This window comes from Sinocyclocheilus rhinocerous, unplaced genomic scaffold (genome assembly GCF_001515625.1).
Source record: "Sinocyclocheilus rhinocerous isolate Xijiao unplaced genomic scaffold, SAMN03320098_v1.1 scaffold346, whole genome shotgun sequence".
Taxonomy (NCBI): Eukaryota; Metazoa; Chordata; class Actinopteri; order Cypriniformes; family Cyprinidae; genus Sinocyclocheilus; species Sinocyclocheilus rhinocerous.
This window is the reverse complement of record NW_015630993.1, coordinates 102,545-118,487: the sequence shown is the minus strand read 5'-3', so window position 1 is coordinate 118,487 and position 15,943 is coordinate 102,545. Positions and strand designations below refer to the sequence as shown.

The following is a 15,943-nucleotide window of genomic DNA, read 5'->3' as shown; positions in this document are numbered from 1 at the left end:
AATAAACAAATAGCGACTTTTTATTCCACAATTCTGACTTTTTTTCTCAGAATTGCAAGATATAGCTAAACACAATGCAAAGATTTAAAGTATATAAAGTATATAACTCGCATTGTTTATATCTCGCAATTCTGAGAAGAAAAAAGTCAGAATTGTAGCTGCAAATGCTGCAAATTACCTTTATTTTTTATTCCATGGCGGAAACAAGCTGCCATAACGACACAAGTAAACCTGAATCCATACACAACGTAATGTGCTTTTATTAAATTGTAATCCTTTCAAAATCAACCTTCACTTTTTTTTGACTGCATCTGATTATGAAGCATTGTTCTTGTCCGTCATGCATTTATTTCTACTATTTTTCATGTTTTTATTGTATAATTCCATTGTTCTTCATTATGTCTAAATGTATAATAAATAAATTCTGACGAGCAGTTTGCGGTTTTCTGCCTTTATTGAACATTACACTGCATTTGGTCCGTTTTGCAACATGATTCAATTAAAATCACAGCGCTATACACACATGCACGCTGGAGACCTTTTACCACATATGGCTGCATCCAGATATTATTTAAAAATCCCTGAAGCACTTCATCCAGTAGCTTTTCTCTCCGTGACAAGAAAAGCAGACCACTGTTGTTAGCACTTAGCAGTTAGCACTAAACATTAGTCGGGGAGGGGCTCTGGGAGGAGCTGAGTAAATCTAGTCTCACGTCACACAACAGCACATTCGACTAGGAGCAGGTACGATTCAGATATCTTAAAATATAATTGTGACTAGTCACTTAGCGACTTAGCCACACTAGAAGTGTTGCTCTATTTATAAATACCCACCTTCCAAAACACTGCAGCAGCATGGGTGCAAGACCTGCCGGGGCCAGCTAACGCGCAAAGCATAATGGGTAATTTCGCGTTCCATGAAAAAGGTCTATAGGCTACGCCAGATTTGTGCGCATGGTTGCGCACTTTCACGTTTTACCTGTAATATAAATTACACAGAATACCTCAAATGTGAATTTCAAAGCCGCTTTGTTTGTTTGTTTTTTAATGTCGCTAACAATACAATTACTACGACGATTCACATCCTGGTGGCAGTTGTAGTCCTGTGTGTAGTCTTTATTAGCAACAGAAAAAATCACAATGGTTTATACACAGGTCTTATTTTAGTCATAAATTGAACATTTCACTTCTACAAAATCATAGGAAATTCCCGAGGAACAAACATGTTTATTTATTGTCTTCTGGGTTTTATCTAGCCTATATTTTTCTAGTAGCCTAAATGAAGAATTGCGCTTGGGGTTTTCAGTATGAAAAAAAAAAAAGGTTTATCAAAGTATCAAAACTATTTCGCCGTTTCAGTGTTTGATTTCAGTTGGCTTGTGGGCTGTTGTTTTTGGGCCACTCAGCAGTAATTAGATGGCAATTTAATTTATCTGCATCTCAGATCGTGTGAAGTATAAACGCATATAAACCTCTGTACCTCTGTAAACACTGAACGTTTTTTTCTTTACAATTCGCCCTCTTGCTCATCTTATCGCTAAACCAGTCCACATTAATAATGTGATTATTATTAGTGGGAAGCATGTGCAGTGGTCACGTAGCAATACAGTGCAACTGCTCAATTTACACGGAATGTAGCTCTGTTGTAGTAATTTCCATGGTCTTGCAAGCGCGTTTGCTAATGTTCTCAGATCACCTCTATTTATAGCATGTTTCAAATGTTTGAGAGTATTGCTTGCGTGAGAATGAATGTGAAACATGATGCACTGCTTCGCTGGACCATAAGCAATAATTTTTCCATAGCATCACATTTTTCATGATTTGCCTAAAGTATCTAATCTATATATTTATTTTCATATGGTGGAAAACTGTTATTATTAATATTAATATAGGCTAATTAATGGTGAGGCTTTATGAACTAAAACGAATTAAAAAAAGAAAAATACATTACTGTATAAAGCATACTTTTCTCGTCTCCATGTGGTCCCCCTGAAATAGTAGTTTAGGATTTATAACAAATTTAATGTAGATTTTCCCATAATGAACAGACCCATAAAAGGTGGGCATTTTTTTTACATCTTCATCACCCTTTAAAGTTTGCCATACAATTGTGTCAACCTCAGTTGTAAATGGCAAAGACTTTCCATGACATTTTTTCCCTTCTTTCTTGGATGCTCATCAAATGGGTTGAGGTTAGCTTCATATATTAGCTCATAAAGCAATTAACATTTAACACCATGTTGTCTTTTTATAGACATTGGTAAAGTTTCATTCGTTTTCTTCACCCTCTGGCAATGATGTCATTCAAATTCTCACATTTTTAATGACATCTTTAGCTCTGAATATGACTATCAAATTCAATTTTGATCAAATTCAAATTCGAATAAATCATTAGATAAACTAATATTCCTACACATCTTTAAAAAATGTGGATGTGATTTTGGTATCATGGTGGTAGTGTATGATAGCAACACCAGGTGTCACTAATAGGCTAATACTGACTAATCCCAGCAGGCACCGGACGTCTATGTAACGTCAGGTTAACGTTGGACATGACGTCAGACAGACGTTGCATTTTGGTTGAAAATGAAAATCGGGTTGACGTCAATATTTGACGTCAATTTGACGTTGGCTTAACACTGGATTTTGGTTACACAACCTAAAAACAACAAAATATCAACGTCAGCTGGACATCAATTTAACATTGACATTAGACGTTGAATTTACATTGAATTTTCACCCGACGTCGCAACCGAATTTAACCGATTAAACTTTTAAATTTTTTTTAATAGCAGCAGTGTTAAGATCGCTCCCTTTCTCTCTCTTATAATTAAGACCATCTCTATTGTAGGAATACTTGTAAATTAATTATTTATTTTTCTGGCCTTCATTTGACAGGAAAATGCTGATTGTCAATATTAAAATTCACTTTTGCTTTCCTTTCACAATAATTAAAGCAAAGTCACAGTGTCACCTACAAAGCAACAGTCTCCTTCATTTTCGAGTTTCTAAACAAAACAGCAGCAAAAATTACAATTTTTAAAAATTCATTGTAATCAACAGAACTATATTGTGTGACATGCAGACTGTTTAGATTTCCATGTTATTTCTATTAAATAGTTACATGTATAGAAAACAGCACACCTGCTTTAGTGTTACTCAACCTTCAGATATTGATTCAGTTTCTTTTTTCCAGTTGAGCATTTATGATGATCAATTTTATGCTTGATATAATGCAGGATTGAGGCCATTCTGTTTCCATATGAGACACTTTTTTTAGACCGCAGTATAATGCTTCACAAGACTTCATAAGAATTCAAAAGTAAAAGATGTTTCTCAACTATTCCGCTGTCATTTCTAACTTAATGTAGAGTATTTTTTGTGTAGTGAGATAAAGTTACTATAAGGAACAGAGAAAAAAGCATTGTTTTTTTAAAACAGTGATGTGTGATTGTTGCCGTTGCTTTTAACCAGTTGATCATGACTTCATTTAAGAGTCTTTAGGAGTTTCATGAAATTGGTAAATATAAATTACTAAATTAAATCCATTTTAGTACCTAGATTCCACAATAAAGCCCATTGTCCCACTAATTCAGATGACTAATACAGTGACAAAAATAGGGAAGTGTATAGGCTTGGTCAGATGTAGATATAAGTCAGGATTTCACACCGCAAATTTCCAACAAGAAAATAAAAGTTGATGACAAGTATAGTTAAGCTGAACTAAAACATATGTAGGCCAAATCATTAAAATGCATTACTTTTAAAAACAACTCCTCAAACATTTTCTTGAAAAGTGTGTTCCCATGAGTTCAGAGAATGTTTGTCAGAGCATTTACAACCCATATTTGTACATATTTTCACCTTCCACCATAAAGGCCATCACTTATTATGACTCTAACTCCTAGTCACATGCTTCCACAGGTTACAGTTCCTAAGGAAGGATAGGAAGTCCAAGTTCTCCAGTCTCATTCATTTCCCTTAAAGGTTCAACCAAGAAAGATTGAATAGAAACAGGAAAGTCCATCGAGCAGCCCACTCCAATAGATGTTCTCAGGAAAGGCCACAACCAAAAGAACACACAAATACTGCCGTCATTGTCTGGACATTTGTCTGCTTCTGCTTGCTCAAAGGCTCGGTTTGATGGAAATTTGCATTGGAATATATCTTAGATTTATAGTAATTATCTTAGTGAAGAGATTGCAGTGGTCTTATTTTATGTTCACTGGCTGCAGATAGTACATATTTTCCTCAGTTATTTTAAGTATTTACTTTCATATATCAGTGCTCTGTACTTTGAATCTTCATATAGGATCGAAAGATATGGTGTACAACCTCATATTTTAATCGAAAATTAATTTTACAAAGAATAGCAGCATTCTGATTGGTGTTTGCAAGTCAAGATAATCAGTAAAATGGCATTTTAAATGCATTCAAACATGTCCCTATTTTGGACAAATCTGTTTAATTCCAGTACTCTCGGGAATGGACATGTGAACTTAAAAAAAAATTATTGATGAATAAAAAATTATTTGAAATATATATTTGTATTTGTAATGTATTGCATAACTAAAATGCTTGACTTACTGTTTGTTTGGACACTCTGCTTTTGTGCTTTTTTCTCGGCCAGCTGTTTCCGTTTTGTTTTATCTGTTCAAAGATTGCTTTCACTGAGTCTGTAATCAATCAAAATACATGAAAACTCTATCCATGGAGCCTTTTAAAAGATTATAAACATAATTTGCGTTTTTTAAAATTATATTATGAAAATCTGCTTTCTTTCGTGCATCCTGAGTCACCGTTTCCATGTGGGAAAATGTGTTTTCATGACTAGAAAATCTAATTTGACCTTTTGTATACTTTTATACAAACTGTAAATAGCATTAAAGAGACAACTGCTTGCTTGAAGCAGCCTGTAGACAAGTTATAAATGAACAGCACATATCATGGGCTAATAAAATGAATCAAAGACTTATGGGTGACTGCTAAAATAATAAGTATGGCACTACCTAACTAATTCTATCGTCTTCGCATGTTGCTGCATCAACACTGTTAGGTGTTGATCCAAAACGATTACATACTGGCCGCCACAACATTAACAAAAAATTACTGAGTGCTCTATTATGGACTGTTTACATTTTTCTATTATTAATTACATTGATTGATCCAGGTTTTTGCAAGATGAAAAGTGTTATGCAGTCTGAGTTTCTCGCTGTCATAACAACATATTTTAAGCTTCCAAGAACAGAACCAAAATATTGGTTGCAAGCTGCCGTCAACAGTTACCTCAGCCTCGTCTCTAATCCTCCCTTAAGCAGGGACCTCATCTTCACCCATGCATCTATTACACCTCATATCTACTGCACACCTGGAGATCTTGTCTTTCACAGAGGACAGTTGTGTTGTTGAAAGTTTGGGCAGTGGAAGAGTGAGGAGGGTGGTTCTGCTCTCCCAACGGCTGTCAACACCTCCATTTTGACAGAGTGAAGGAACTCAAACTGAATGAATAACAGGCTCACGTGAGTGATGAGAAGTGAATGTCTGAATGAACCTCATTGAAACACACCTGTGGAGAACACCACCTTCACCTGTTTGAACTTTTGACCTATTTATGAGGTTAAGGGGCCACATGCTGCAATACAAGGGACAGAAAACTCCATGCGAAGACACAGCTGATACACATTACGTGGTTATGAATATGCAGGAAATATCTTGAAAAACATCTCTCCACATGAAAGCTTTCAAACCTACAGATTATTTTTCCTGGTATTACACAGCTGGACAATCATGCCATTTTTTGGTGTCCTATTACTTCTGCCAAGATTCTGATGTTCATATCCAATGGACACTTACTATACACATTCATGAAGTTTTTAAATGTAGAACCTACACAGACAGTAAGCAATGTAACATATGAGTAGAGAAAGGCCACAGGAAACGAAAGCTAAAGGCCTGAACGAAGGAAGAGGTCCAAACTCTGCCCATAAGTTATGCTTAGAAAGGTGCAAATCTTATGTGAAATGTTTTATGGGGACATTCCATAGGCGTAATGGTTTTTATACTGTACAAACTGTATGTGCTATTGCCCTACACCAACCCTACCCCTAAACCTACCCCTTACAGGAAACTTTGTGCATTTTTACTTTCTCAAAAAAACCTCATTCTGATTGATTTATAAGCTTGTTTCCTCATGGGGACCTCAAAAATGTCCCCACAAGGTCAAAATTTACTAGTATTACTATCCTTGTGGGGACATTTGGTCCCCATAACGTGATAAATACCAGGTACACACATTACACACACACACACACACACACAAACATTTCAAATAACCTCAACCACAGAAGCTGTATTCACTGCTTCCAACATTTTTTCTTACTGTTATGCCCCCAGCTTGGAAAACAACTAATTTCCCACTCATAATTATGACTTTAAGGTTCTTCAAAATCAATTTGTAAATACGATCTTTCTGACAAGTGCATGTGGAAAGCTCGTACCCCGAGTTGGATATTCGTTATCACGTCACACATTCAGGAAGCAAGACAAAAGAATTATATTGTGAACAATAAACCCAAATAACTACATCTGAATTCAAAATGATGAAAATGATTACTTTCCATCACTTGTTTAGCCTATGGTATCAAAACTAAATGTTTTTGTTAAGCAAACCATGAAAGTTATTAACTCTTTACCATTTACTAGACATGGTCTCTGCTCACTTATATCTCTATATAGATTATAGATATGTTGTATTCTCTATATTATAATTCAGTGTTTCCGCCATGTTTCAAATTGACACGACCCTTCCCATGACCTACTACTTCCGCCAAGATTCTAGAGTATTCAATGGACACTACTATCCCGTCCACAGGAGAGGGGTTGTGAATGGCAGTGAAGCAATGCAACTGACGCTGATCACATGACAGTGACAACATTGCACATATGCAATATGAATTTCATATGTCTCATATTCATACTATTATAAAACCTATTATTTTACGGGTTGTGAAGTAAGTTTCAACCCAAATGACCATACTAGACAGTATGCGACTTCGGACGCAGCTATGGTTACCAATTGTAGCGACAATTACCTCAGATCTAGATCTTCAGTATTGATATACCATAATATTTTTCAGATAATGAACAATTGACAGCACAAAATCCAACTTATTTAGAACTACTCAAGGCAGCTTGACTCCAGAAGTGTACCTTGGCTCAAAAATGATTGCGATCAATGTCGCAGTTTTGAAATGAAATGAAGCATTCTGAACAGACGTCATTTGAGGAATGTCATTTTGCACAGCACTGGCAGTGGAAAAAGTTGGGATGCTCTGTACACATTGGGCACAGGGCTCATCAGAAGCAAACAAACAGAGGCGGCTCTGTGATGATGCATGAGCCTGTCAGAGAGCCCCCGGCACTGAATACAGACCAGCCAGTGTATAGGGTCAGGCGGAAACTGAACTTCTCTATCCATCACAAGCTGGTTACCACATATACACAGTGAATCTCGTGTATGTGCATTCACTCTGACATACAAACACTCGATAAACTGAGCTTCACTCTCTGAGTGCTATAAGTGGAAATTGAAGGAATCTCCAAATATCCAGACAAGAATGTGCACACACAAACACATACGCAAACACAAAGGGTTGTTTGAATTCCTGTTGAGTCTACTCTTTCTAGACCTAGCATACCTACTGTAACCTTTGCAAAATTCTCAACTGCAAAAATAATTCATATCCACCGCTCTACAATTTTCCCCACATGTGATTTACGAGTGTTGAGCATTCTTGAACGAATCGTCAAATCCTGCAGACCGTTCCATGAATTACCCTAAGGTATCCTTGGTATTTGCTAGCAGTGTTTCACACCATACCTGCTATTTCATGCCAGTATTTTGAACCCTTTTAGTTTTTTCAACTCATCAACGGCCGGGTGAACTGTCTGTTTGATTATGTTGGCCTGAAAGTGGCATATTTCAGCTACCCTCTGAACAATATCATAAAAGAGGTGTTATTGATACAAGGTGAGTTTGTGTTGAAAAACGGATGCATAGAGGAGAAAGATACATATTTGGGGAGTTAATATTGGCACTTGTGGCTTATTTTTTTCCATCTCTGGTGTATTTAGCAGATTATTTCCAGGAACATTTAAAGATGTTGCTGCATTAAACAGCAAAGCTAAACAGCTCCAGGGGCACAAATTGATTCCCAGCAGTTTCTCTCTCACACACTTACCAGCTGCAACTCTTAGTCATTTACTGAGTGGAAATTTCATGTTTGATCTAAGCCTCAGGATGTTCAATAACAATCTCACGAAGGAGTCTCAAGGTCACATTTTATATTAATTTAAAAGAAAAAAGTCTACTATTATAACCCTTTGATTGTTTGTATTGTACATTTTTAGAACAGTTTAACTTATTGAACCCCTCCCCCCAACTCTCTTGTTATGAGAATTTGAGTCTTATAGCTGTAACATGAAGAAATTATTAATATATAAATTTTATTGTATTTATACATCAATTTGATGTACTTTTTTTGGTTATTTAAAAATTGGTTTTAATTTAAAAAAAGAAACATTGCAAAACAATTATTTACAGTAATTTTTATGACTTTTCGAGATTTCAGTTCTTTTTCCACATTAAAACCACAGGTTTTACTTTAAAGGATTAATTTAGTATTTCTCGAGTATAAAAGATTGTCTTTAAATTGAGTTTTTTTCTTTCAGTGATTTTGATTCATACTGTTTTGAGATTGTTTTTGTTTCAGCAGATATAGTTTCCATTGCTTTGCAGACTCTGTGTGGCAAGTCTAAGTGTTGCCATGGTATTAGTTTATTAGTTAGTTCAATCTCTATTGCTTTTTTACTTCTATTTTTAGGCAAGACTTTTATTATTCTGTTCCCAGGCAGACAGACGAATATATACACACTGATTTCCCACTGTGCAGTTTTGACATGCTTCTCTTGCTAATGTGCAGAGTTGCTGATCCCTCACTTGACTGCTTCCATGGCAATGCAATGATGTTCCAGACATCAACAAACAGACATTAGTTTGTACCTTTATTTTTTAATTATTTTAGCATTCAGGATTGATATCTGTTTTGTCTGACAAATAGTCTAACTCATACTTAAAATTAGAACTAAGTATGTGTAGGAACCATGGTGAATTAAAGGTAATTTAGGATATTGAGTAATATGGGACACCCAAGATTTGATGTGTACATTTCTAGTTCCTAGTTAGGTTGTCATGTCATTGAGGTCTCATTTGTTGGTCTGAAGTATTGTGCTGACAATTTAAAAAGAGTAAATTGCATGATTTACTATTATTTTCACTCTATAAAATGATAATTTTATGTTAGTATGTGAATATTATTTATTCTCTTGGTAAAGCACTTTATTATGACTTGCGTTGGACCCGAAAATAAACACAGAGAAAAATTATTAACCGCAAAATAGATGACACTGTGGTAGAAATGTTCATGACTTTCAGAAAAAAAAGTTTAAGAATGCTTTTGTGATGCATGTACGTACAAATTAAAGACATGATAAACTAGTCACAGGCTCACAGTGTAAAAGTTTGACTCACCCTCATGTTATTCCAAACTTGTCTGACTTTTAATCCTCTCAGAATACACAAAAAAAACATATATATATATATATATATATATGTTTTTTTTTTTTTTTCAAGAAGCTTTAAACTGTTCATGTCCATACAATGAAAGCTCTAAAACTGACTTTCATTGTATGGACAAAAACACAAAGACATATTTGAGAATATCTTCTTTTGTGTTTCATTAAGATGTGTAAACGATTCCAAGATTTAGTTTTTGAATGAACTTTCTCTTTGAGAGAAGAACTAGTGACCTGGATTTTAACGCACACACACAAATCTAGCACAGAACTATTATGTTATTATAGGAAATCTCAAAACCTCAGAAATCACAAAATTCCTTAAAATGGTTTCTAACCATTGATGAATCATTATGAATTGCACATGAAGTTCAAGCATTTGCGTCATGGTGCCACAAATACGTCCTTACAATGTGTGTCCTAACTAAGATTCACCTGTTTGGTGTCTCCTTGAACTTGTTCAAATTCATGCCGTATGACTCTGTTATAAGTCATTACCGTATTTGCTGCATATGCTGTGACTAATCTCCATCTGACTTCACCTCTGACCCTGTAGATGTCACATCAGGGAAATGTCATTCCAACTGCTCTTCTGGCACGTTTGTCAAAGAAATGAATGAAAAGCTCCACACAGTGATATTTCTACACCACCTACTCTTTCATACAGATGATTTTCCTCTCTTTCTTTCCTTCTCTCTCACTTAGATTTGTGTGAGTGGATGCAGTACGTCACTGAGCGGGCTGGCAGCTATGTGCCATGTGTGTGTGATGTCTCGCCACCGTCGCGGTGAGAGCGAGTGCCGTCTGACAAACTGTCTGTGCTGTCTGCAGGGGAGGTGAGAGGGATTGCTCAGTGTGTGTGTGTCACTGGACTCTCCTCTGACCAAAATGTGCTAGACTACCTTTCCTGTATTTCACAACAGCCCAGACTAGTTCCTGAAATCAGACACAAACACCTTTCAATATTTCTAGCAGTTTTCTCCAGCTTCATTTGCTGTCTGTCTAATGTGATAGTTAGAGAAGGTAAAAGAAGATAGCAATAGAAGTATATATATATATATAAATATGTTTATTCTAACCATTCATTCATAATTAAAAAGAGATCGGAAAACAAACTAAAATATTTTGACACTGTATCTTTTTCTTTGTATGTCTAAAGTGACCTGTCAAATCTGTGTGTTTGTGTGTGTTTGTGTGTGTGTGTGTGTGTGTGTGTGTGATGTCAGAGGGGGCTGTGCACAGCTGTCTATAAAAGTGGCAGTCACTAAGGGAATCTGGTGAGAGCAGAGCTTTACAGTTTTATGCATTTATCAATTCATAAACAGACTTCAAGAGAAAGGGGCGAGTGGGGATTGTAAACCAGACAAATTCTTTTTGAACTGACAGATGCAGAGAGGATCTAAATCAGAAGGCACTTTTTGAACATCCGAAAAACTACTTTGTAACTCATCCAAACAGAGCATAAACTTAATCATTTTGGATAAAACTAACTATGTCCCCTCTGAGGATCATAGCAAGGCAAGGACATTTCATCACACTGGTGCTGCTGTCATGGGCCGCTGTGGAGGTGAGTTTTTGTGCTCTGTTTGATGGTTTGAACTTGAATGTGCATCATTATATGCTCATTATCTGACATTCAGGTTGACTTTAATAATATAATTGCCAATAAATGCAGCAAATTACCTTTACCATTTAGGAAACATTAAAAAGTTTTACTGCTCTTTTATAAACTATGATTTGAGACCTTTATTGATCAATGATTTGAATAAAGTCATACTGTTGTAATATGCACTGGTATAAAAATCACTTAACCACAATGTCAGTTTTCGGTTGCAGATAAAATTTTTACATTAAGCATCTGTTACAGATAAAAGCATTTTAGTACAGGGAGTGACGGGGCATTGAATCCACTTTTTTGCCTTATTTGTGTCAGGTTTTGGCTTACAGATCCAGTACTATTCTTGTATGTGGTCAAATATAGAGGCAGCATGAATTTATAACGACTTTATAGTGACTGAGGAGGTTACTGCAATTAATCAACCGCTTCATTGCAAAACTATGGCATTTTAAATTCTTTCTTTAATTTTTGAAGTGAAAGCAACTTATTATCCCTTGATTTATGAGATGGAAGAAAGAAAAATCTCTCATATAGTCTAGTGTATTCCAAGATCCGTCCTTACTTGTTTCCTTCTGTGCTTTCTCAGGTGCAAGGAGGCTGTCCACTGAAATGCTCTTGTCCTTCCTCGCCCCCCTCGTGTCCTCCGGGTATAAGTTGGGTTCTGGACTCATGTGGGTGCTGTCGGGTCTGTGCCAGGCAGTTTAACCAAGACTGCAGCCCTACTGAGCCCTGCGACCACATTAAAGGACTGCGCTGCCACCTAGGGGACGCTGGAGACCCTGACAGAGGCGTGTGTAGAGGTAAGAGGAATAAGGACATATTAGACAGTACTGTTAATGTTAACTACAATAAAAATATTAAAAATCGTTAGATGAAAAACATTTTTAAAAAGCCTAAACTGATTTACTGGTGTTAGTTGGTTTAAGCAAACCAGCCAACTGACCACACTGGGAGAACCAGCATAACATTATTAACCCATAATTATATTAAAAAATAATAATGAATTTAAATCTGCACTTTTTATATGTATTAATGCTAACTGTGGTACTCGTGCTAATCAAGCAATATTACTATTAATTCTGACGACTAGCTGAAGCTCAAGGTCGTCCATGTGAGTTGGATGGACTGGTCTATCAGCACAGCGAGGACTTTCAGCCAACTTGTGAGCATCAGTGCACGTGTGTGGATGGAGTAGTCGGCTGCGTCCCACTGTGCCCACACCGCATCGCTCTACCCGACTGGCGCTGTTCCCGCCGCCGCCTCACCAAACTGCCCGGCCGCTGCTGCCAGGAGTGGGTTTGTGATGATGACAACCGCATTGCTGAAGTGGATCCGTTGCCGGACGCTCATCCACAAAAGCACACAGACCTAATAGGCAACGAGTTACGTGTAGCTCCATCTACTTCTTGGGACAGCAGTGCAGGAGCCCCTTATCAAGGTAGATGAATAACATTGCCATTAAAATTTAATGTAACGTTATAGAAAAAAAAACTGAAAGAAAAAATGACATAAGACATTCTGTATAGCCTACTGTACAGCAGTGTTTCCCAACTTTTGATCACAGAAAAAAAAAATTAATCATGGTTATAAACACTGGTTGTTTTTATATGGTTTTGATATGTTACTCATAGTTTAGGAATTACAAGCTCATTCAGCATATTCTTCTTCTTTTTTTTTTCTTAGAGTGGATTTCATCCTCTAAGTCCCATGACTTCCTTCCACCCACCTGCTTACTGCAGGTCACTGATTGGTCCCCGTGCTCAGCCACCTGTGGAATGGGCGTGTCCAGCCGTGTAACCAATAGTAATCCTGAGTGTCAGCTCCTCAGTGAAACTAGGCTCTGTCAGATACAGGAGTGTGGCCTCAACCCTGCACCATCACTGAAGGTAAGTGGTGGCTGCAGTCACATATCATTTTTTTTAGATTTTTTTTTTACAAATATAAAGTTATAAAATGATAAAGAATTTTTTAGTAGTAGTAATTTTCTAAATAGTTTCAACATTATACCATATATATATATACCATAATTGTTATAACTAAAGTTTGTTTTAGCTAAATAAATGCATTTGTAAATGTGTATCAGATCTTTATCTGGGAATACCATAAAGAATAAAATATACAATTTAAACAATATAAATTTTAAACAATATAAAATGATAAAACAAATAAATGTATACATATAATCATCTGCTTATAGATTTTTACAATTTTAATAATATTACTAATTTTGATATTTTGATTTTGATGTTTGGTCAACAGCTTCTGTTCTGTTATTGAAGTAGATTTCTCTCTCTCTCTCTTTCTCTTTCTCCTCCTCTCCATTCCTTTATTCAGAAAGGAAAGAAATGTCAGAGAACCACACGACCACCGAAACCTGTACAGATCGTATTTGCAGGATGCTTCACTGTTCGCCGTTACCGGCCTCGTTCATGTGGATCCTGCTCAGACGGTCGCATCTGTGTTCCCTCTGTGACACGTACAATCCCTTTACACTTTCACTGTCCCGAGCCAGAACAAGACGACTTTACCCGCAACGTCATGTGGATACACCGCTGCAGCTGCAGTCAAAGAAACAGCAGACAGGGCCTGTCATCACAAGCAGAGTTCTTCAATCTGCCAAATGATATACACACATACACACACTGACATTAGTTTAAGAACACATTTAAAGGCATTTTCTCAATTTTCTACTGTACCCAATTTTCTGTGGAAATGTTTTAGTCCAGCATTCATCAATACAACAGTAGTCTCAATATAACAATAATATGTATATAAATTATATATACATTGCTGTTATATCAGGTTTGACTGTAAAGCTTATTTGATTTGAGGAAAAACATACCATAGTATAATCCATACCATAGTACATACACAGGCTAATAATTCAATATTCATACCCTTTTGTTGTATTCATAAAACCAAATTTACTGTATATAGTGTAAATATGTATTAATCCCACTGTACATATATGATTGTTTCTATTTTATAATATTTAACAGACTTCAGTTCTTGTGAAGTGTCATATTCAAACCTCAATTTTTTTAGGTGAATGGCAAATAACAGATATGGAGCAAATAAATTCATTTGTATAATTACAACAGTTTACACTTTGGCTTTGTGTTCTTTGTGTATGATATTGACAAAATAACAGTGAATAGAATAGAATAGAATAGAGTAGAATAGAATAGAATAGACGTGGAATTGCAATACAAATTATGCTGTTTTAGCAATTATGTTATTAATCATAAAAAAAAAATGTCTTCTAAATTACAAAATGTTCACTGATACCTTCATTAGAACACAACATGGCCAGGCCAATTTTTCTAAAGGACTTTGATGTTGCCACTGTTATATTTCCTCTTGTTCAGTTTCTCTCTGCTTTATCTCTGTCTCTTACTGTCTCACAGACATCTAAAACTTTCAGCACTGCTATGACAGGGGAACAGGAAATGTCTGAATGTGTTGAGAATGTGCAGGATGGCAGGTGGAAATATGTGATGACTGTACAATCCCACAGATACATTTGAGCCACACACACTGTGAACATTTGTCACTCTTTGATTAGTCAGCATATGTTTTGTCTGCATGTCGGGTAACACACCCACCGCTTATGACAGAATCTATTAAATATGATACAGTCACAGTCTTCCATAGGTATGTTCTGTGTGTAGTTAAATCCAGTCTTAAAGTCCCCATGAAATCAAAATTAAAGTTTTTTGGGTGTTAGTATCAATATGTTAGTCTTAAGGTTATCTATAAGGCAGTGTGCTCCAAAACAGTGACAAAATTCGCATTTAGAAGATATAAGCATTCAAAGCTTGCAGTTCGTCACTTCCGCCACGTCAAATCATACTTATGCTTCTCATCAAACTTTCTGTCCAATCAAATGCTCTCTAGAATCCGAAGCCCCGCCCCCTACACTATAAAATAGACGCTGAAGCCGCGGCTGAAATCGGTCACTTGTCCACAGAATTAGTATTTTCTGTTCAGTGAATGGCACGTAGTGCACTATATAGGGGACAGGGAACGATTCAGACAGTGTAACTATGCTTTCCATTGAGGAAAAAAAGAAGTCTGGTTTGGCGCTGTGTCACGCTAACCACCGCACACACACTCTGCTCCGGTCCAGAGACACGACAGCACGGAGCGGATCACATGCGCGAGTCGGCTGCAGACCACAAAATGTATCGGAGCTATTTGAATTCTACACAGCATGCTATATTTTATAGCAATATGGATGAGATTGTGGCTGGCATACCCTGTCAAATGCGGCTTTATGGAGCTCAACGGCTCTGAACGGCTCTAGCCCAAGCTGTGATATAAACGAACGCTATTGGCTATTTTAAAAAGGGGCGGGGCTGCTTGATATGTCCCGCCCTGTCTTCCTGTTTCAGTTAAAATGAGGTCAACACATAGAGTAATGCTGCGTGTTTCTAAGCATTTCAGGGGACCTTTAAGCGCTTCTTTTAAAACGTTTCTGTATTTAAAGGTTCTGTACATGACTTCTTTATTTAAATACGCATAAAAACGTTCATTAAAATAGGGAAGCTATAGATTTTGAGCTCCAGATTAAATGTGAATATTAGCGCCCTCTATTGGCTAAATGACACCTCAGAAGTGGAAACGATAAAGAACTTCTCTAAAGCCGAGAACACACTAGAGGACTGTTAGGTTTTCCTCTTTTTATGTTTT

The 15,943-nt window shown here is 36.5% G+C and overlaps 1 protein-coding gene across 1 annotated transcript; it reads left to right on the top strand.

The window, feature by feature from the left end:
- Nucleotides 1-11,087: 11,087 nt before the first annotated feature.
- On the top strand, nucleotides 11,088-14,068 carry LOC107740969 (protein CYR61-like). Its single transcript, XM_016553538.1, has 5 exons — nucleotides 11,088-11,200; nucleotides 11,838-12,051; nucleotides 12,342-12,689; nucleotides 12,935-13,137; nucleotides 13,586-14,068. The coding sequence occupies exons 1-5, from the start codon at nucleotides 11,126-11,128 to the stop codon at nucleotides 13,895-13,897; spliced, it is 1,152 nt and encodes a 383-aa protein (XP_016409024.1). The 5' UTR covers nucleotides 11,088-11,125; the 3' UTR covers nucleotides 13,898-14,068.
- Nucleotides 14,069-15,943: the final 1,875 nt, after the last annotated feature.

What these genes read in the sequence shown, in the direction of transcription:
- LOC107740969 (XM_016553538.1), top strand. Translation starts at nt 11,126, where the DNA reads ATGTCCCCTCTGAGGATCATAGCAAGGCAAGGACATTTCATCACACTG. An exon ending in TGTCATGGGCCGCTGTGGAG is followed by an intron (nt 11,201 to 11,837) that starts GTGAGTTTTTGT and finishes GTGCTTTCTCAG; the next exon opens with GTGCAAGGAGGCTGTCCACT. An exon ending in ACCCTGCACCATCACTGAAG is followed by an intron (nt 13,138 to 13,585) that starts GTAAGTGGTGGC and finishes TCCTTTATTCAG; the next exon opens with AAAGGAAAGAAATGTCAGAG.